Source organism: Phoenix dactylifera, chromosome 9 (genome assembly GCF_051530095.1).
Source record: "Phoenix dactylifera cultivar Ajwa chromosome 9, Ajwa_hap1_PhDact_Kaust_v1.1, whole genome shotgun sequence".
Classification (NCBI taxonomy): domain Eukaryota; kingdom Viridiplantae; phylum Streptophyta; class Magnoliopsida; order Arecales; family Arecaceae; genus Phoenix; species Phoenix dactylifera.
This window is the reverse complement of record NC_143198.1, coordinates 19,373,330-19,394,237: the sequence shown is the minus strand read 5'-3', so window position 1 is coordinate 19,394,237 and position 20,908 is coordinate 19,373,330. Positions and strand designations below refer to the sequence as shown.

Below are 20,908 nucleotides of genomic sequence, written 5' to 3'. Positions count from 1 at the left end.
GTTATGACTTGATTTGAAAGAAGTATTTTCTACTCTTGAATTGCATATACGAAAATTTCGTGGACGAAATTTCTTTTAAGGGAGGAAGGATGTGAGACCCCGAAACTGGGCCCGGTCCATTTGACCGGCCCAGTCCCAGGTTTCGGCCTCACGTGCGTTGCACGTGAGGCACCGGGAGGGAAGGATCCATCCCGAAGAAGGAGGAAGCCCTGTTTTTAGGGCTTCTTCTCCTTCTCTTTGAGGCCACCCGAGTCCTCTCTTCTTCCTCGTGCAGCCGCCCAAGAGGGAGAGAGAGGGAGAGAGAGAGGGAGGGAGCCGTCGGAGCCGGATTTCTTTTTCGGGTGATCTTCTTCCTCTATTTGCCGCCGGAAGGGAGCCGTCGGATCTTCGCCGGGGCTGAGGTAAGTATTCTAGCTTCACCGCTTTGTTATACCATTTGATAAAAGAAGAAGAAGAAGAAGAAGAAGAGAGAAGAAAAAGGAGGGGGAGGCACCTGTGGCAGTCGGCATGCCTTCGGCCACAGGCGTCGCCGGCCCTCAGTGGCGGCCACCTTGAGGACCGGAGAGCACCACCTTCCCTTGTTCCTCTTCTCTGTTCAGTGAAAACAAAGAAGGAATAGTGGAAGGAGAAAGAGAGAAAGAAAGAAAGAAAGAAAGGAGAAGAGAGGGAAGAAGGAGAAGGCCGACTGCTGCGGGCTTTTCCTCTTCTCCCGTGCGCATACCTCCTCCGTGGGAAGGAGAGAGCCGGCCGCCGCGGGCGCCGCCGGCCTCGTCTTGACGTCTCTCGAGCTCGCCGACCTCCCTTTGCGGGAGAAGAAAGAAGAAGAAAGAAAGGGGGGGAGGAGAAGAAGTCGGGAGAAGAGGAGGAGGAGGAAGAAAAAAAAAAGAAAGAAGAAAGAAAGAGGGGAAGGAAGAAAGAAGTCGGGAGAAGGTTCTGGAGAAGAGAAGAAAAGAAAAAAAAAAGAAAAAAAAAAGGGAAGGGAAGGAAAAGAAAAGAAAAGAAAAGAAAAGAAAAGCAAGAAAAAGAAAAAATAAATAAATAAATAAATAAAGGGAGAGGATGGTTTACGGGTATGAACCCGAATCCGAACCCGAACCCGGGGGGGGCTAGACACTTCTGCAGGGTCGGCCCTGGGAGAATGTTAAAATTTAAGTTTTATATATATTGTGAAGAATTTTAAAAAGAAAAATATGATTTTTGTATATTAGGTTCTGCGAGGGATTTGTGAGATTAATTGGATTTGTTGTGGATCGCGTTCGATATAAGTAATGAACTGCCTTCTCTAGACTCTTCATTTATATAATATTATTTTTGCATCGAATAAATTGTTAATGAATTTATATGGGATTTATGAATTTTACGAGATGATGCTTTGAATGAAAAATGGATATGTGAATTAGAATATTATTTTTTTCAGACTATTGTTACATTACTGTTTTTGCATCGTATATGCATATTTAGATCGGATTATGATATATCTATTATGTTACAAAAGAATCTTGATGTGTATTAGATTTAGAACTCTCAGCCTGGCTATGTTCTGGACCCTGCCAATAAGGGGTTATGGATTGGCAATTCTGGCCCCACCACAGGGTATAAGTGTGGTATTCTGGCCCACTCCGCAGGGTATAAGTGCGGTTCTGTTTCTGGCCTAGCCACAGGGTATAAGTGTAGTCGTAGCTAAAGGCTGATGAGATGAATATGATTTGTTTCGAATCAGATTTATGATTATGTATATAGATATTTGAAAAAATATGAACTTTAATGAATTTGTGCTTGAAAAGAAATTGATTATGTTATTATGTTGATTCATCATAATTTATATTTATATTTTATGTTATTATATGAATTGACTAGTTAAGGTGTTTATTACTTACTGGGCTGTCTAGCTCATTATACAATTTCTTGTTGTTTTACAGATTTCGAGAACTAACCTATCGGGGATTTAAAATGGGAGAGCGACTAGAAGAACTGAAGCACAAGTTATCCTAGATTAGGCTTTATCTAAATTGATGTTTTATATTTATTGTTCCGCTGCGTATTTAGAACTGTGAGACTATATAATTTGTATCAGTCAATGGAATAAGATTGCATTTATTTCAGCTGAATTATTTTATCTATATAACTGAGATGTTTGGTTAAGATGCCTTGCATGCTCGTGGGGAGAGTTTCCTACGGGTGTGCGGCGGTTGGCGCGGACCCCCGGCCCGCGATCTCGGGCCGGGGGCGTGACAACTTTTATGGTATCAGAGCATAATTGGATAAATTCTAAGATAAGAAAATCTGACATGACATGAGTGTAGGTGGGTAGACACTAGGGACATTGGGACGTTAGTTTATGATGATTGTAACAGCCATTCTATGTACTTGTAATAAACTAGTAAGGTTATTATTTGTATGCTGCTATCTGATAGACATAGATCAGGATGCCTCCACGTCGGACGAGAAAGACTACTCGCAGAGCTACTAATAAGGTACCCAACCCGCAAAATGCAGCATACCCCAACAAGTTGGTAACACCCCTCAGCAGGAGAGAGTCATCAATCCTGCCAGTGATACTCAGACAGGACAACAAGAGCCGGGCCTAGGCCAGGTTATGCAGACCATAGTGGGCCTTATGCAGATGCAACAGCAGGTACAACAGCAGTTGCTCCAACAACAAGCGCAGTTGCCCCAGACACAGCCACAGCAAGGACGAGGGGAACAGTGTGAACAACGTAGCAATATAGCTGAATTTAAGAGGCTGGCTCCTCCAGCTTTCAAGGGGACTACAGAACCGTTGGAAGCAGACAATTGGCTTACAGAGATGGAAAAAGCATTTGCTGTCTTGAGATGCCAGGATGATGAAAAAATTTTGTTTGCATCATACATGATGCAAGGTGAGGCATTCAACTGGTGGCGGATGTTGGAACATAAATATGAGCAGGATAGGGAGCCACTCACTTGGGCAAAATTTCGAGGAGCATTTTATGATAAGTATTTTCCTCGGAGTGTAAGGACACAGAAAGAGCAGGAGTTTATTCATCTAAAGCAAAGAAATATGACTGTTGCAGAATATGAAGCTAAATTTACCGAGCTAGCCAAATTTGTTCCAAAGTTAGTCGAAGATGAACTAGATCGAACGCATAAATTTGAGATGGGACTAAAGACTGAAATTAGAAAACAAGTGGTACCTTATGAATTGACTACCTATGCAGCTGTGGTAAATAAAGCTTTAATAATTGAAAGGGAAGTTAATGATGAACGGTTGGAAAGGGAAAAAATCAAAAGAAGAGGAACAGATCAAATGAATTTCAGGGGCAGAGCAATGAAAACGCCGAAAGTTCAAACAAGAAATCAACGAGTGACAACACTAAGCAGGTGCATATCAATGAATGTTCTAGATGTGGTAAGGCTCATGCTGACAAGGATTGCCATTGGAACACCGGTGCCTGTTTTAGATGTGGTAAGATAGGTCATAAAATTGCAGACTGCCCACAAAGAAACGAGAATAGATCTACTCAGGCAATGGAAGGAAGCCAGGGGCCAAAGACTCAAGGAAGAGTATTTGCACTTACACAGCAAGATGCACAGGCTTCTGATGTGTTGACGACAGGTATTAATCTAGTTCCAATATTTATTTCTATTTATTGTCTAACCATACCCACTGCTCTTTGTTAGATAACTCATTATACTGCTAGAAAAGATTAAATAGTTACAAAACATTTTTGATTCGTTGTCAAAAGAAGAATATAAACTTTTAAATTTCGAAAGTGTTCACATGGATTAAGACATAATAATGAATGTACCAATAAGCAAGTAATTCTAGGGAAAAAAAAATCTAGACTTGACATGGGTATGTTGAGGTTTAAACTTGCAGAGGAAGTGTGGTGGATGGAATTATTTGACATTGGTCAGACAAGACGACTTTGATTGAAGAGTGTTATGACTTGATTTGAAAGAAGTATTTTCTACCCTTGAATTGCATATACGAAAACTTCGTGGACGAAATTTCTTTTAAGGGAGGAAGGATGTGAGACCCCGGAACTGGGCCCGATCCATTTGACTGGCCCAGTCCCAGGTTTCGGCCTCACGTGCGTTGCACGTGAGGCACCGGGATGGAAGGATCCATCCCGAAGAAGGAGGAAGCCCTGTTTTTAGGGCTTCTTCTCCTTCTCTTTGAGGCCACCCGAGTCCTCTCTTCTTCCTCGTGCAGCCGCCCAAGAGGGAGAGAGAGGGAGAGAGAGAGGGAGGGAGCCGTCGGAGCCGGATTTCTTTTTCGGGCGATCTTCTTCCTCTGTTTGCCGCCGGAAGGGAGCCGTCGGATCTTCGCCGGGGCTGAGGTAAGGATTCTAGCTTCACCGCTTTGTTATACCATTTGATAAAAGAAGAAGAAGAAGAAGAAGAAAGAAGAAAAAGGAGGGGGAGGCACCTGTGGCAGTCGGCATGCCTTCGGCCACAGGCGTCGCCGGCCCTCAGTGGCAGCCACCTTGAGGACCGGAGAGCACCACCTTCCCTTGTTCCTCTTCTCTGTTCAGTGAAAACAGAGAAGGAATAGTGGAAGGAGAAAGAGAGAAAGAAAGAAAGAAAGAAAGGAGAAGAGAGGGAAGAAGGAGAAGGCCAACTGCTGCGGGCTTTTCCTCTTCTCCCGTGCGCATACCTCCTCCGTGGGAAGGAGAGAGCCGGCCGCCGCGGGCGCCACCGGCCTCGTCTTGACGTCTCTCGAGCTCGCCGACCTCCCTTTGCGGGAGAAGAAAGAAGAAGAAAGAAAGGGGGGAGGAGAAGAAGTCGGGAGAAGAGGAGGAGGAGGAGGAAGAAAAAAAAAAGAAAGAAGAAAGAAAGAGGGGAAGGAAGAAAGAAGTCGGGAGAAGGTTCTGGAGAAGAGAAGAAAAGAAAAAAAAAAGGGAAAGAAAAGAAAAGAAAAGAAAAGAAAAGAAAAGAAAAGAAAAGCAAGAAAAAGAAAAGAAAAAAATAAATAAATAAATAAAGGGAGAGGATGGTTTACGGGTATGAACCCGAATCCGAACCCAAACCCGGGGGGGCTAGACACTTCTGCAGGGTCGGCCCTGGGAGAATGTTAAAATTTAAGTTTTATATATATTGTGATGAATTTTAAAAAGAAAAATATGATTTTTGGATATTAGGTTCTGCGAGGGATTTGTGAGATTAATTGGATTTGTTGTGGATCGCGTTCGATGTAAGTAATGAACTGCCTTCTCTAGACTCTTCATTTATATAATATTATTTTTGCATCGAATAAATTGTTAATGAATTTATATGGGATTTATGAATTTTACGAGATGATACTTTGAATGAAAAATGGATATGTGAATTAGAATATTATTTTTTTGGACTATTGTTACATTACTGTTTTTGCATCGTATATGCATATTTAGATCGGATTATGATATATCTATTATGTTACAAAAGAATCTTGATGTGTATCAGATTTAGAACTCTCAGCCTGGCTATATTCTGGACCTTGCCAATAAGGGGTTATGCATTGGCAATTCTGGCCCCACCACAGGGTATAAGTGCGGTATTCTGGCCCACTCCGCAGGGTATAAGTGCGGTATTCTGGCCCACTCCGCAGGGTATAAGTGCGGTTCTGTTTCTGGCCTAGCCACAGGGTATAAGTGTGGTCGTAGCTAAAGGCTGATGAGATGAATATGATTTGTTTCGAATCAGATTTATGATTATGTATATAGATATTTGAAAAAATTTGAACTTTAATGAATTTGTGCTTGAAAAGAAATTGATTATGTTATTATGTTGATTCATCGTAATTTGTATTTATATTTTATGTTATTATATGAATTGACTAGTTAAGGTGTTTATTACTTACTGGGCTGTCTAGCTCATTATACAATTTCTTGTTGTTTTACATATTTCGAGAACTAACCTATCGGGGATTTAAAATGGGAGAGCGACTAGATGAACTGAAGCACAAGTTATCCAAGATTAGGCTTTATCTAAATTGATGTTTTATATTCATTGTTCCGCTGCGTATTTAGAACTGTGAGACTATATAATTTGTGTCAGTCAATGGAATAAGATTGCATTTATTTCAGCTGAATTATTTTATCTATATAACTGAGATGTTTGGTTAAGATGCCTTGCATGCTCGTGGGGAGAGTTTCCTACGGGTGTGCGGCGGTTGGCGCGGACCTCCGGCCCGCGATCTCGGGCCGGGGGCGTGACAACTTTTATGGTATCAGAGCATAATTGGATAAATTCTAAGATAAGAAAATCTGACATGACATGAGTGTAGGTGGGTAGACACTAGGAACATTGGGACGTTAGTTTATGATGATTGTAACAACCATTCTATATACTTGTAATGAACTGGTAAGCTTATTATTTGTATGCTGCTATCTGATAGACATAGATCAGGATGCCTCCACGTCGGACGAGAAAGACTACTCGCAGAGCTACTAATAAGGTACCCAACCCGCAAAATGACAGCACACCCCAACAAGTTGGTAACACCCCTCAGCAGGAGAGAGTCGTCAATCCTGCCAGTGATACTCAGACAGGACAACAAGAGCCGGGCCTAGGCCAGGTTATGCAGACCACAGTGGGCCTTATGAATTGACTACCTATGCAGCTGTGGTAAATAAAGCTTTAATAATTGAAAGGGAAGTTAATGATGAACGGTTGGAAAGAGAAAAAAATCAAAAGAAGAGGAACAGATCAAATGAATTTCAGGGGTAGAGCAATGAAAACGCCGAAAGTTCAAACAAGAAATCAACGAGTGACAACACTAAGCAGGTGCATATCAATGAATGTTCTAGATGTGGTAAGGCTCATGCTGACAAGGATTGCCATTGGAACACCGGTGCCTGTTTTAGATGTGGTAAGATAGGTCATAAAATTGCAGACTGCCCACAAAGAAACGAGAATAGATCTACTCAGGCAATGGAAGGAATCCAGGGGCCAAAGACTCAAGGAAGAGTATTTGCACTTACACAGCAAGATGCACAGGCTTCTGATGTGTTGACGACAGGTATTAATCTAGTCCCAATATTTAGTTCTATTTATTGTCTAACCATACCCACTGCTCTTTGTTAGATAACTCATTATACTGCTAAAAAAGATTAAATAGTTACAAAACATTTTCGATTAGTTGTCAAAAGAAGAATATAAACTTTTAAATTTCGAAAGTGTTCACATGGATTAAGACATAATAATGAATGTACCAATAAGCAAGTAATTCTAGGAAAAAAAAATCTAGACTTGACATGGGTATGTTGAGGTTTAAACTTGTAGAGGAAGTGTGGTGGATGGAATTATTTGACATTGGTCAGACAAGACGACTTTGATTTGAAGAGTGTTATGACTTGATTTGAAAGAAGTATTTTCTACTCTTGAATTGCATATACGAAAATTTCGTGGACGAAATTTCTTTTAAGGGAGGAAGGATGTGAGACCCCGAAACTGGGCCCGGTCCATTTGACCGGCCCAGTCCCAGGTAACGCACGTGAGGCACCGGGAGGGAAGGATCCATCCCGAAGAAGGAGGAAGCCCTGTTTTTAGGGCTTCTTCTCCTTCTCTTTGAGGCCACCCGAGTCCTCTCTTCTTCCTCGTGCAGCCGCCCAAGAGGGAGAGAGAGGGAGAGAGAGAGGGAGGGAGCCGTCGGAGCCGGATTTCTTTTTCGGGTGATCTTCTTCCTCTATTTGCCGCCGGAAGGGAGCCGTCGGATCTTCGCCGGGGCTGAGGTAAGTATTCTAGCTTCACCGCTTTGTTATACCATTTGATAAAAGAAGAAGAAGAAGAAGAAGAAGAGAGAAGAAAAAGGAGGGGGAGGCACCTGTGGCAGTCGGCATGCCTTCGGCCACAGGCGTCGCCGGCCCTCAGTGGCGGCCACCTTGAGGACCGGAGAGCACCACCTTCCCTTGTTCCTCTTCTCTGTTCAGTGAAAACAAAGAAGGAATAGTGGAAGGAGAAAGAGAGAAAGAAAGAAAGAAAGAAAGGAGAAGAGAGGGAAGAAGGAGAAGGCCGACTGCTGCGGGCTTTTCCTCTTCTCCCGTGCGCATACCTCCTCCGTGGGAAGGAGAGAGCCGGCCGCCGCGGGCGCCGCCGGCCTCGTCTTGACGTCTCTCGAGCTCGCCGACCTCCCTTTGCGGGAGAAGAAAGAAGAAGAAAGAAAGGGGGGGAGGAGAAGAAGTCGGGAGAAGAGGAGGAGGAGGAAGAAAAAAAAAAGAAAGAAGAAAGAAAGAGGGGAAGGAAGAAAGAAGTCGGGAGAAGGTTCTGGAGAAGAGAAGAAAAGAAAAAAAAAGAAAAAAAAAGGGAAGGGAAGGAAAAGAAAAGAAAAGAAAAGAAAAGAAAAGCAAGAAAAAGAAAAAAAAAATAAATAAATAAATAAAGGGAGAGGATGGTTTACGGGTATGAACCCGAATCCGAACCCGAACCCGGGGGGGGCTAGACACTTCTGCAGGGTCGGCCCTGGGAGAATGTTAAAATTTAAGTTTTATATATATTGTGAAGAATTTTAAAAAGAAAAATATGATTTTTGTATATTAGGTTCTGCGAGGGATTTGTGAGATTAATTGGATTTGTTGTGGATCGCGTTCGATATAAGTAATGAACTGCCTTCTCTAGACTCTTCATTTATATAATATTATTTTTGCATCGAATAAATTGTTAATGAATTTATATGGGATTTATGAATTTTACGAGATGATGCTTTGAATGAAAAATGGATATGTGAAATAGAATATTATTTTTTTCGGACTATTGTTACATTACTGTTTTTGCATCGTATATGCATATTTAGATCGGATTATGATATATCTATTATGTTACAAAAGAATCTTGATGTGCATCAGATTTAGAACTCTCAGCCTGGCTATATTCTGGACCTTGCCAATAAGGGGTTATGCATTGGCAATTCTGGCCCCACCACAGGGTATAAGTGCGGTATTCTGGCCCACTCCGCAGGGTATAAGTGCGGTATTCTGGCCCACTCCGCAGGGTATAAGTGCGGTTCTGTTTCTGGCCTAGCCACAGGGTATAAGTGTGGTCATAGCTAAAGGCTGATGAGATGAATATGATTTGTTTCGAATCAGATTTATGATTATGTATATAGATATTTAAAAAAATATGAATTTTAATGAATTTGTGCTTGAAAAAAAATTGATTATGTTATTATGTTGATTCATCATAATTTGTATTTATATTTTATATTATTATATGAATTGACTAGTTAAGGTGTTTATTACTTACTGGGCTGTCTAGCTCATTATACAATTTCTTGTTGTTTTACAGATTCCGAGAACTAACCTATCAGGGATTTAAAATGGGAGAGCGACTAGAAGAACTGAAGCACAAGTTATCCTAGATTAGGCTTTATCTAAATTGATGTTTTATATTTATTGTTCCGCTGCGTATTTAGAACTGTGAGACTATATAATTTGTGTCAGTCAATGGATTAAGATTGCATTTATTTCAGCTGAATTATTTTATCTATATAACTGAGATGTTTGGTTAAGATGTCTTGCATGCTCGTGGGGAGAGTTTCCTACGGGTGTGCGGCGGTTGGCGCGGACCCCCGGCCCGAGATCACAACTTTTATGGTATCAGAGCATAATTGGATAAATTCTAAGATAAGAAAATCTGACATGACATGAGTGTAGGTGGGTAGACACTAGGGACATTGGGACGTTAGTTTATGATGATTGTAACAACCATTCTATGTACTTGTAATGAACTGGTAAGCTTATTATTTGTATGCTGCTATCTGATAGACATAGATCAGGATGCCTCCACGTCGGACGAGAAAGACTACTCGCAGAGCTACTAATAAGGTACCCAACCCGCAAAATGACAGCACACCCCAACAAGTTGGTAACACCCCTCAGCAGGAGAGAGTCGTCAATCCTGCCAGTGATACTCAGACAGGACAACAAGAGCCGGGCCTAGGCCAGGTTATGCAGACCATAGTGGGCCTTATGCAGATGCAACAGCAGGTACAACAGCAGTTGCTCCAACAACAAGTGCAGTTGCCCCAGACACAGCCACAGCAAGGACGAGGGGAACAGTGTGAACAACGTAGCAATATAGCTGAATTTAAGAGGCTGGCTCCTCCAGCTTTCAAGGGGACTACAGAACCGTTGGAAGCAGACAATTGGCTTACAGAGATGGAAAAAGCATTTGCTGTCTTGAGATGCCAGGATGATGAAAAAATTTTGTTTGCATCATACATGATGCAAGGTGAGGCATTCAACTGGTGGCGGATGTTGGAACATAAATATGAGCAGGATAGGGAGCCACTCACTTGGGCAAAATTTCGAGGAGCATTTTATGATAAGTATTTTCCTCGGAGTGTAAGGACACAGAAAGAGCAGGAGTTTATTCATCTAAAGCAAAGAAATATGACTGTTGCAGAATATGAAGCTAAATTTACCGAGCTAGCCAAATTTGTTCCAAAGTTAGTCGAAGATGAACTAGATCGAACGCATAAATTTGAGATGGGACTAAAGACTGAAATTAGAAAACAAGTGGTACCTTATGAATTGACTACCTATGCAGCTGTGGTAAATAAAGCTTTAATAATTGAAAGGGAAGTTAATGATGAACGGTTGGAAAGGAAAAAAAATCAAAAGAAGAGGAACAGATCAAATGAATTTCAGGGGCAGAGCAATGAAAACGCCGAAAGTTCAAACAAGAAATCAACGAGTGACAACACTAAGCAGGTGCATATCAATGAATGTTCTAGATGTGGTAAGGCTCATGCTGACAAGGATTGCCATTGGAACACCGGTGCCTGTTTTAGATGTGGTAAGATAGGTCATAAAATTGCAGACTGCCCACAAAGAAACGAGAATAGATCTACTCAGGCACTGGAAGGAAGCCAGGGGCCAAAGACTCAAGGAAGAGTATTTGCACTTACACAGCAAGATGCACAGGCTTCTGATGCTTAACTGCAAGCTAGTGCTAGGGCTGCAAATGGGTTGGGTTGATGCGTGACCTGACTCGACCCGATCCGATCCGCTTAGACTCGACTCGACCCATTTTGGAGGATATGTGGGATCGGGTCTTAAAATTTGATCCATTTTATTTTTTTGGGTCGGGTCTGGATTCACTGAAGTCCGACCTAACCTGACCCATTTGAAATTTAGATAATTTTAGGTTTTCAATCATACGACTTGACCCGACCCGATTCGACCCAAATTTGTAAAATTCTTTGGATCTGCGAGCTACAGCCTGTGGAGGTACAAACATAAGTTCTGAAGCCATTGAGAGGTTGACCTGAACCGAATCTGATCCGGATCCGAATTTTTTTGGTTGGGTCCGGGTTATACATGGACTCGACCCGACCTAAATGACCCATTGGGTCAAAAATTGTAGTGATGGACCCGACGGACCCCACGGTTCGGATCGGGTCTGGGTCCAAAATTAGGATCCGAACAAGAAACCAAATTGGGTCAGAGTTACTCATAACCCGACCGACCCAACCTATTTGCACCCCTAGCGAGTGTGTGAAAGTGAACATATTTATGAACTAACATATTTGATTGATTGCAAAGACAATGCCTCGACGTTTTAGAGTAAGGTGCTCAAACATAACCCCCACACTCCGATATTAAGTCAGATTAGAAAGCTCCACTTAATTCAACAAACCTTCTACTAATATGATTCAACCATTTAAGTGGTTCGTTTATATCTATTATGATTTAACACACATCTAAAATGTGATCATATCAATGTTGATAGGTGCTACGAGATCCAAAGCTAAATCCGTTCCCAGCATCAAGCGTCATCTGATTGGTTCTAGCCGAAGAGCAAAACGGATGGGAGTTGGATGCCGCTGGCACGTGCGCGAGAGAAAATGGAAACGGGCCCCACACGAATATAGCCGTTAACCGCTCCTTCCACCCTTCGATCTCCCCTGCAGCCCTCTTCATACCATGGCCTCCTCCCACAATTTCAAAATTTCCCGACCGTTGGGAATTATAACGTTATCTATCTGCGGTCCACCTTCGAAATACCAGCACCCACGAAAGAAAACCGAGAAAGCGCTTCGATTCCTCTTCCGCACTCTGGACCAAAACCCTAACTAAATCTTCTCACGTTAACCACCCTACAAGCCCCTTCTTGTTCCACTGGGATATAGGAGAAAGAAGGAAATATCCCATGGCAAGCTATCCGAACGGAGGAGCAGGAGACGGCGCAGATGTCATCCAGATAGACGAGGCCTATGAGTTCTGTGCCCCACGGTTCTTTGATTTTATAAACGAGGAGACGGAGGAGGAGATCCGAAGGGCCGAGCGATGGTTTGAGACCTCCATCAGCTACGCCCCATCTCGTACGTTTCTTGGCTAATTTCTCCTCTTTTTTCTTTGGTTTGTGTCTCTAATGGTGAGAAAAAGAGGATCTTTATTATTCCCAACACCCCCCATTCCTTCGGGAAGAATCCCCAATTCTTGATCGGGGACATGGTGGTTTTAGGGCTTTGTGGTTTTGATCAGTGAGGAAGGTGTCTTCTTTATGGTATGATATCTTGAGGGGGCATTCAGATTTCTTTTGTTTAACAGGTTATGTTTATTTTAGATTCAGGAAGAGGGAAGCCATTCTTCAGATTCTTGTCGTCTTGTTTTTCTAGTTTCTGCTTTGAATTGGAATCTATGTTTTAGTTATGTTTCTTTGTATTGGTTTAGCCTTCATGCCAAAAATCAAAGAGGGAAGATCCATTAAAATCGCGACGCTCTGCAACTTTGGAAATGTTGATGAAGTCCAGAAGGTGATTTTGATCTAGTCCATCATTTTCCCTCTTCTTAATTAAGTGAATTAAGTCGAATTTTTTATTTAAGATTCTACTCAGAATCATGTTCCTTGTTTTACTTGATGGTAGGAACAAGAACCAGCCGAAGTTAGTAATCAAAGAGAAGATCCAATGTTACCAGCAGATAACACAATCAGGTGGGCTAGTTTATCCTTAGTCTTTAGGGTGTCGTTATTCCATGTTAATAGACAAGCTCTCTCTTTCTCTCTCTGTTTCTATTGATATGTTTCTATCTTAAACTGCAATTGCTCTTCTTTTCAACCGTCCAGACATGAGCAGGAGCGAGATATTGCTCCAGAAGTTAAATCAAGGCAACAACAAGAAGAAAAGAATGGGAAGAAGAACTCCTTTGAGTTTGTAAGTTGGAAGTTTGTTTTTAAAGCGGTTAATTTTGTAACTAGGATTATTTACTCTCTTGTTTCGAATTCTAATGACTATCATGGTTTTCAGTTTTCTGAGGTTAAGCCTTCTGAAGATAGCAGTCTCCCTCAACAAGAGAAAAGGTTCTTATTACTAGGTTTTCCAATCTAATTACTAGGTTTCAACTCCAAATCCCAAACCAGTCTGACGTAATTTGACTATTTTATTTATTGGTTACAGTTTACCTTCTGAAGATAGCAGTCTCCCTCAACAAGAGAAAAGGTTTTTATTTCTTTGGGTTTTCCAATCTAATTAGTAGGTTCCAACTCCAAATCCCAAACCAGTCTCACGTAATTTGATTATTTTATTTATTGGTTACAGTTTACCTGTTGGTGATAATCGTAGTGACTCCTTAGCTCCTGTGGAAAATTTGAGCAAGGAAGACATCCCTTCTTTTGAGCTCCCTGTTCCTCCTTCATCAAATGGGGCCAGAGTTGGAGGTTGAAATAACTATACTTTTAATCAATCTTTTGTTTCCCCCTCTTTCTCCACATATGCTTGTGTTATTGTCATACTAATTATTCTTTTGTCCTTAATTTTGCATGCAGCTATTGAAGATTCTGCACCAAAATCACAGAAGGTTCCCATGAAAATAATAGCACCGGCTAGGGTAAAGAACCAAGTAACTATAGAAGCTTGCACTCCCAAAGTACAGAGGGTTTCTGTGAAGGGAGGAGCACCCACCAGCACAAAGAATTTGACAACTGAAAATATAGCAAGTCTGGTTAAAAAGCCATCTGCTGGAAAGCCTAAAACCAAGTCTTCAAAATGCACCAAACCAAGGAGTGTAACAAAGTGAGTGTTTAGTTAGTACACATATCATACAAAAGAATTTTGGTTGAGGCTCTATAACTTGGCTTCCTTTTTTTTTTTGAGTAGGTGTCCTGGTAGTGTTAACATGAAGAATGCCATGGCTACTGATATTGCTCAAGAAAATCAAGCCATAAAGAGGCAAAAGCTGGATGATGAAAGATGTAGACAGGTTATTTGAGACCACCTTTTCTATTCAACTTTGGAACTTTTGGTTTTTAATTTTACTGTTGATGAAAAATTTGCTCCGACACTATTATCCTCAGATACTCAATGTCAAAACCAGAGTGTTGCCCCACAAATCAAGACCAGGTTTAACAGGTGGCACTGACATATTTTCATCTGGTGCTCGAGGTTGTCATGATGACTCATCACTGCGGAAGGTATGTTGATGTAACTTATTTTTGCAACATTTAATACCAGTCAATAGACATAGCCTGATATTTCGTTACTGCTTTGAACTTTAAACTCACAAATATGTGTGTTATGAAATAGGAAGTAACACCATTCATATCTACAGCAGAGTTGGTTAAAAAGTTCCAGTCAAGGACAAGAGACTTAGATCTCTCTAAGAATGGATCACTTTCACATGTTAGTTACAGGCTTTGCCCTATCATTTTTAATTGAAGTTATTTTATGTGAAATGAGCTTTGAAGGTATCTTCATTGCCTGCAACCTAACTTGATTAATTTTGCTATCTCCTTGCTATCTATTTTTATTAGCTTTTAACAATTTGATTGCATATTTCGAAGTGCATAGTTTATTTCTCTCAACATTTTCAACATTGCAGACCTCAGTTGATTTGTTTTTTCTTTTTCTTTCTGTCTTTTTGTGGGCCATATTATTCTAGCATTTTTTTTTGTCATTTGAAATAAATACAATCTATGCACACAAGAGAGAACTGCATAGTTCATTTCTATTTTTTATTTAATAACTACTTCTATCTTACAGCTTTTTTTTAATCGAAAAATGATTTATTTACTCTAATATGTTCTCTTCTTGCTTCATATCTTCAAAATGTGTTGGATATATTTTGGAAGTAGTTATAATCAAAAAAGTAATAGCAAGGTCGGTTTACTATCATTTAGGCATTACTCTAGTTCCAACGACTGAACCATTTGTCAAACACATAGATTGTTGACATCTCTTTTGAATCTTTAGATTTTCTCTACTCATTTATGATTCTCTAAGAGTCAGTAATTGTCGATGAAAATGAATAGCCTTTTTACTACTGCCATTTGAATATAATATTTACTGTTGAGAAATCATAGTGTCTCTGGCTGATGATGGACCTTAGAAGATCTTGCAGGCACCATCCCTTGGTGCTTCATTTATTCTTTGTCATTAACAACTTTCATGACCCTCATTATTTTCCTATTGGTTGTAATTTTAACTTTCTGAGCGGTTTGGCATGATCAATATTGGCAGTGGACCTCAGAGAAAACATACCTCTTATCCTTCAAATCTGAAACTAAAAGCTAGCTCCATTTAGAATATCAAGTTAAATACCATTTGTTTGTACTTTGTACTTCCAGCTGAATATTTAAATAGTTCTGACCGTTATCTAATTTACTAGCTACTATCGCAGTGGAAGCTTAACAATTGATATGATGCTTGGACTGTTCAGGACGATACAGCTTCAATGGCACAGAGGAGGCTTAGACTTACCTTGACAAGGCCAAAGGAGCCAGCACTTGAGACAGCTTACCGAGTTCGTGCGGTGAGGGTGAAAAGCTCTGCAGAGCTAGAGGAAGAGATGCTGGCAAAGATTCCTAAGTTCAAAGCTCGACCTGTAAACAAGAAGGTTGGCTTTTTCATTAGTTTCATTCATTCATTTATTCTATTAGAGCTCCAAAGATTAATCTTATGATTTTCTTATTCCAGATTCTCGAAGCACCTTCACTCCCTGCCTTGCCCAGAACTGTTCCACAACCACCTGAGTTTCAGGTGACTATTTTGCTTGATGGCCCATTGGTTGCTAAAAAGCCAGCTCTTAGCATGCTAATTGTTTATCGTTTTGTTTTGCATAGGAGTTCCATTTGAAGACAATGGAGAGGGCGAATCAACATGCTGAAACATCATCAACAATCTCCTCAATCGATGCTTCCTCCCTGGTAGAACTACTGCTTTTCACTTTCTGATTTCTGGTGATTGTTTAGCCATTAATTTTTTAATCATGGAAAACTATCATTTTTATGTGACAGAGTCAGAGCAAACCCTTGAAACTTACTGCACCTAGGCCACCCCTTCTTGAAACATCACTAAGAGCACGACCTCCGAAGTATGCATTATATGTTCCTTTTGACACAATTTGTTATTGAATTTAGATTTTCCATTAACTGGAAACTTTAGTCATGTCATATCTCATGCATGTGTTCTCGAAACATTAGCAGAGTCAAAAGTTCTCAGGAATTGGAACTAGAGGAACTTCAAAAGATTCCAAAGTTCAAGGCCCGGCCACTTAATAAAAAGGTTTTTAATTGCTGTCCTATATTCATTCATGAGTTTATCAATAAGCTGCTACTAATTATCATCTGAAAAAATTCATGCAGATACTCGAGAGCAAAGGAGATATCGGTTTGTTTTCTAATCCAAAGCCCCAAATAACAACCCCTCAGGAATTCCATTTTGCAACAAATGATAGGTTGGGTCCTCCCGCAACTGTTATGGAGCTCTTTGACAAGGTAGACATCAGAGTTTTTCCTAGTTACAATTGCTACAGTTTGAAGTATTTTTTTGTCAATGAATTTAATTACAACTCTTTCTTCCAGCTCTCACTGCACTCCGAACCTTCTCAACATGACAAGCAAGTTCCCAGAATCACAGCACCAAATCCTTTTCGTCTAAAAACAGAGGTTCGCAGAGCTTGTAGTATTTTCAGTGTTTGTATTCTCATTTTGAATTCAACAAACAACTGACGTTGTTGCTGTTTTAATTTCTTAAAGGAGCGAGGTTTTGAAAAAGAGAGGCAGTTTGCACTGCAGATATTACAGAGACAGTGGGAGGAGGAGACGGCTAAAGTTCCAAAGGCTAATCCATATCCATACACTACAGATTATCCAGTGGTAAATAAAATTATTATGCTGATGACTTGCAAGCAATTCTTAGAGAGCGCCTCTTCCTTTCTTCATATATTTATTTATCTTCATTTTATATTTAGATACCTCCAAAACCAGAGCCTAAGCAGTGTACAAAGCCCGAGGCTTTTCAATTAGAGAGCTTAGTAAGGCATGAAGTGGAGTTGCAGAGGAAGCTGGAAGAGAAGGAATATATGGAAAGAGAAGAGGCACAAAGGCGAAGATTTAAAGCACAACCTATCATGAGAGAGTAAATATCAGTAATTCTTTCCTTAGTGTTCATACATACATCGCAAAGAAATACTGAAATTTTGTTTGTAATGTTGTGCCAGCGACCCTGTTCCACTACCAGAAAGAGAGAGGAAGCCTCTTACTGAAGTCCAGGAGTTTGTCTACCATGCAGATCATAGGGCCGTGCAGAGATCAGAGTTTGATAAGAAGGTACGCAAGATACTGGAAGGGCTAGTATAATTTGTTTACGCAGTTCTAACTCCTCTCTTTCTCTCTATCTAAGTCTCATCTTACAAACATAATGTACCAGCTACATTTTGAATGTATTGTCCCAATGAAGTCTACATGTATTGTAAATGCTTTCATTTAGATTGATTATTTTATCCATTTATTTGAATACCTAGGATAAATGCTTTCATCTATTGGAAATGCTTTCATTTCTTTTTATGTTCGATAATCAACATATATGCTAATTCTAATCTCAACATTTCTCTCACTTTTGATGTAGATAAAAGAGAAAGAAATCATGTGTAAGAGAATGAGGGAGGAGTATGAAACTGCAAAAATGGTAAGGATTTTTGAAATTATATAACTTCCTGAAGTTTTTGGTTGGTGGTGCTTGGTTTATGACGGTAATGTTTTCTTGTCGAAAAATGGTCATAACTCATGAAGATTGAAGAAGAGAAAGCAGTGAAACAGTTGAGGAGGACAATGGTGCCCCATGCAAGGTCACTTCCAAAGTTCGACGATCCATTCCTTCCACAAAAGTGAGCAATCTTATCCATGCAGTCATCTTAATTTACTTATATGGCAGGTATTTTGTCTTTCTTTTTCTCCGACTATGATGATCATGCAATGGTGTAATGTTTTTTTTTTTTTTCTTCCTTTTTCTAGGTCCACAAAGGAAACAACAAAGCCAAAGTCACCGGAGTTGCGTGTGAATCAAAGAGGAGACAGGCGGCATGCCTTTCATATGAGATGATTGTTATCCATGCAGTCATCTTAATTTACTTATATGGCAGGTATTTTGTCTTTCTTTTTCTCCGACTATGATGATCATGCAATGGTGTAATGTTTTTTTTTTTTTCTTCCTTTTTCTAGGTCCACAAAGGAAACAACAAAGCCAAAGTCACCGGAGTTGCGTGTGAATCAAAGAGGAGACAGGCGGCATGCCTTTCATATGAGATGATTGCTTGTAATATTACTGTTCAAGACCGCTTGAACCACTACTACTCTAATTTGTTGTGCACGATGTTTAACTGGCTTGTATTTTTTTTTTTGTAAAATAGAAAGGGTAAATTTGGCATGCTGTTTTTTTTATTTTAATCCATTTTCTATTTGTTGGTTTTTCTAATAGCAAAAAAAGAGGAAAACTTTGGGAGGTAATCAAGTGAAATAAAATAGAATTTTAAAACACCAATTCACTGGTGGATCACTCACTAGGCGCTCTGAGATTTGTGCTGGCAGATGGATGGAGTTGGAGCACCTTGATGATATGTGTGATCCAACAGCAGATTTGTGCGAAGGAAGGTGAATACTTTTTTCGTGCGAAAGATACAACTCCGATCCTCTTAGGAGTTTAGTGACACCGAGTAGGCTTTTTACTTCACAATACTTCACAATAAACCAAAATGGTTTGATGTGCGCTTAGCTTTTCCTTTGTCGACTTTTGTGCTGCCTTCCTAGAATTCAGGGTACCTCCTCTCCTTTCTTTTGATGTAGAACAGTTGAGCATTGTTCCAACTGAGTGCAGTTGTAGTCGTTGGAGAGGAAGAGCTCCATTTGGTCTCAAGAGATGTGTCGAAGAATCAGTTTCTGGTGCTATTTGGTGCAGGCTGGTCCATATGGATGCTCATCCTCACCTTCAACCCTTTGCCTGCCAAAAGATAGCTCATCTAAGGATGGGAGACCTAGTTTCTAATGTTGGAACCAAAAGTTGCACAGCGACAGGGCCTTGAGTCTGTTCTTCTCCAGTCTCACCTTCAGCATGGAGCCAGAGAAGCGAAATATTTCAGTTTCATGGTGGACCCCATTGTGATTGAGCGAGAGCACCTTCTCATGCACCAACAAGACAGCCATGGGTGTTTCACTCTCCATAGCCAATCTCTTTGTTACAAGATACTTAGGTATGGATGATATGGAACAACAGGAAAACAATGAAGTCGTCATATCTAATCCCTTTGGTTTCCTCATTTTTTTTCTCTCTTAATACACTAATTTCAGTATACCTTCCGAATCTGCCAAAGAAAGTGCAAATCAAAAAAATGCTCCTAGAATGTAGAAGGCGTTGGATGGGTATTGGGTGCACAGCAAGTTAGAACCTGTGATCAGACACCATGGTATCATTGGTCAACAAATGTGAGTTAAAAGAAAGATGATTGCTAACCTGAAAAAAAAAAGGATTGGAGGAGACGGGGGTAGCAGAGAAGAGAGTTTGCATTCAATATAGAGAGGAATGGTATGGTAACCAACCCTGTCCCTCGGTGGCTTTTATGGACAATCCAATTTTGTGACATTTGTTTGTCAAATGTTCTGATCTTTGCTCTAATATAACTTTGTCAATATTTATCAAAATATTTTAATTCTGGATCCAATATTATATATATATAATTAAAATGAAGATTTAATTTATGCAGATTTCACCTGTTACCATATGGATACCAGCATAATAACACCATTATTAATATGCTCAACTATTATTAAAATTCATTGCTTAATATGCAATAGATAAGTACGTGAAGAGTTTTCCATTCGCGGATGTTAATGTGCTCAACCATCATGAAAGTTATAATTATTTGATTGCTATATTGTATTTTAAGGACAACTTGGAAAAAGGAGAAAGTCATATCTGCATATTTCATGGGAGTGGTTTTAATGATGCTAGTATTTATGATTAGGATCTGCTTGGCGATCATTAAAGTTTATTACGTAATATATTTAGTACTATAATTTATTAGATTTCTATATGGTATTTTAAAAATAAGTTGGAAAAGAGAGAAAAAACTGTATAGTAAATATTACAAGGGATCAATATTAATAATGACGATGTTGATGACCGAAATTCTACTGGATAATTATTAAGGTTTATGGCTTAATATAACTTAGCTAGTGCAAAATTCTTTAATTGCCATATAAATGCTAGTATTAATAATACTAGATTAATGACAGAAGTCCATCAATAAAGTTTATTGCTTAATATGTTTGATTATTGAAGCCTTCTATTTATTATAATTTATTATATTGCAATATTACGTTTTAAGAATATTTTTTTTAAAAAAGAAAAAAGTATTATGCTAATTTAATTTTATGATACAAGTTTTTTTTGAGTGTTTTGATCCCATAGCTTAATTTAAATAAAATGTAATTGATATTGCTGTAAAAAATTTTGGAATTCAATTATTGGGTTCAAAAGTTTGGTATGCATTAGATCCTAAACATGAACTCCACTTAGTAACACATGTTTTATCGAGTCTTATGATCCTAATCTAATTTAATTTTGTAATGCATTCTCAATTGTTCTATTCCAGATCAATTTAATTTTATAACAGGCATTTTCCTTGGATTCCCTTTTTTTTTTTTGGGATATACGTTGTTGCTTTAACTACTG

At 39.7% G+C, this 20,908-nt stretch overlaps 1 protein-coding gene across 5 annotated transcripts; it reads left to right on the top strand.

The window, feature by feature from the left end:
- The first annotated feature begins 11,951 nt into the window (after positions 1-11,951).
- Positions 11,952-18,607, top strand: LOC103721945 (protein TPX2-like). Of its 5 annotated transcripts, none has more exons than XM_089925360.1 (25): positions 11,952-12,286; positions 12,639-12,721; positions 12,833-12,900; positions 13,033-13,120; positions 13,214-13,266; positions 13,364-13,405; positions 13,505-13,623; positions 13,732-13,978; positions 14,063-14,165; positions 14,260-14,376; positions 14,489-14,584; positions 15,621-15,797; positions 15,878-15,940; positions 16,024-16,107; positions 16,198-16,274; positions 16,384-16,465; positions 16,546-16,677; positions 16,765-16,848; positions 16,939-17,058; positions 17,154-17,320; positions 17,403-17,511; positions 17,810-17,869; positions 17,974-18,068; positions 18,196-18,323; positions 18,403-18,491. In XM_089925360.1, the coding sequence occupies exons 1-24, from the start codon at positions 12,115-12,117 to the stop codon at positions 18,281-18,283; spliced, it is 2,526 nt and encodes an 841-aa protein (XP_089781486.1). In that variant the 5' UTR covers positions 11,952-12,114; the 3' UTR covers positions 18,284-18,323; positions 18,403-18,491. The 5 variants fall into 5 exon arrangements, with proteins under 5 accessions (XP_089781486.1, XP_089781483.1, XP_089781482.1 ...); XM_089925357.1 differs by having other exon boundaries at positions 11,974-12,286; positions 13,741-13,978; XM_089925356.1 differs by having other exon boundaries at positions 11,974-12,286; positions 16,387-16,465.
- The last annotated feature ends 2,301 nt before the right edge of the window (positions 18,608-20,908 follow it).

Bases quoted from the DNA above. Each gene is read 5' to 3' on its own strand.
- LOC103721945 (XM_089925360.1), top strand. From the start codon at position 12,115: ATGGCAAGCTATCCGAACGGAGGAGCAGGAGACGGCGCAGATGTCATC. The intron at 13,406-13,504 runs GTTTTTATTTCT...TATTGGTTACAG, and splicing joins CTCCCTCAACAAGAGAAAAG to TTTACCTGTTGGTGATAATC. The intron at 17,059-17,153 runs GTAAATAAAATT...TTTTATATTTAG, and splicing joins ACACTACAGATTATCCAGTG to ATACCTCCAAAACCAGAGCC.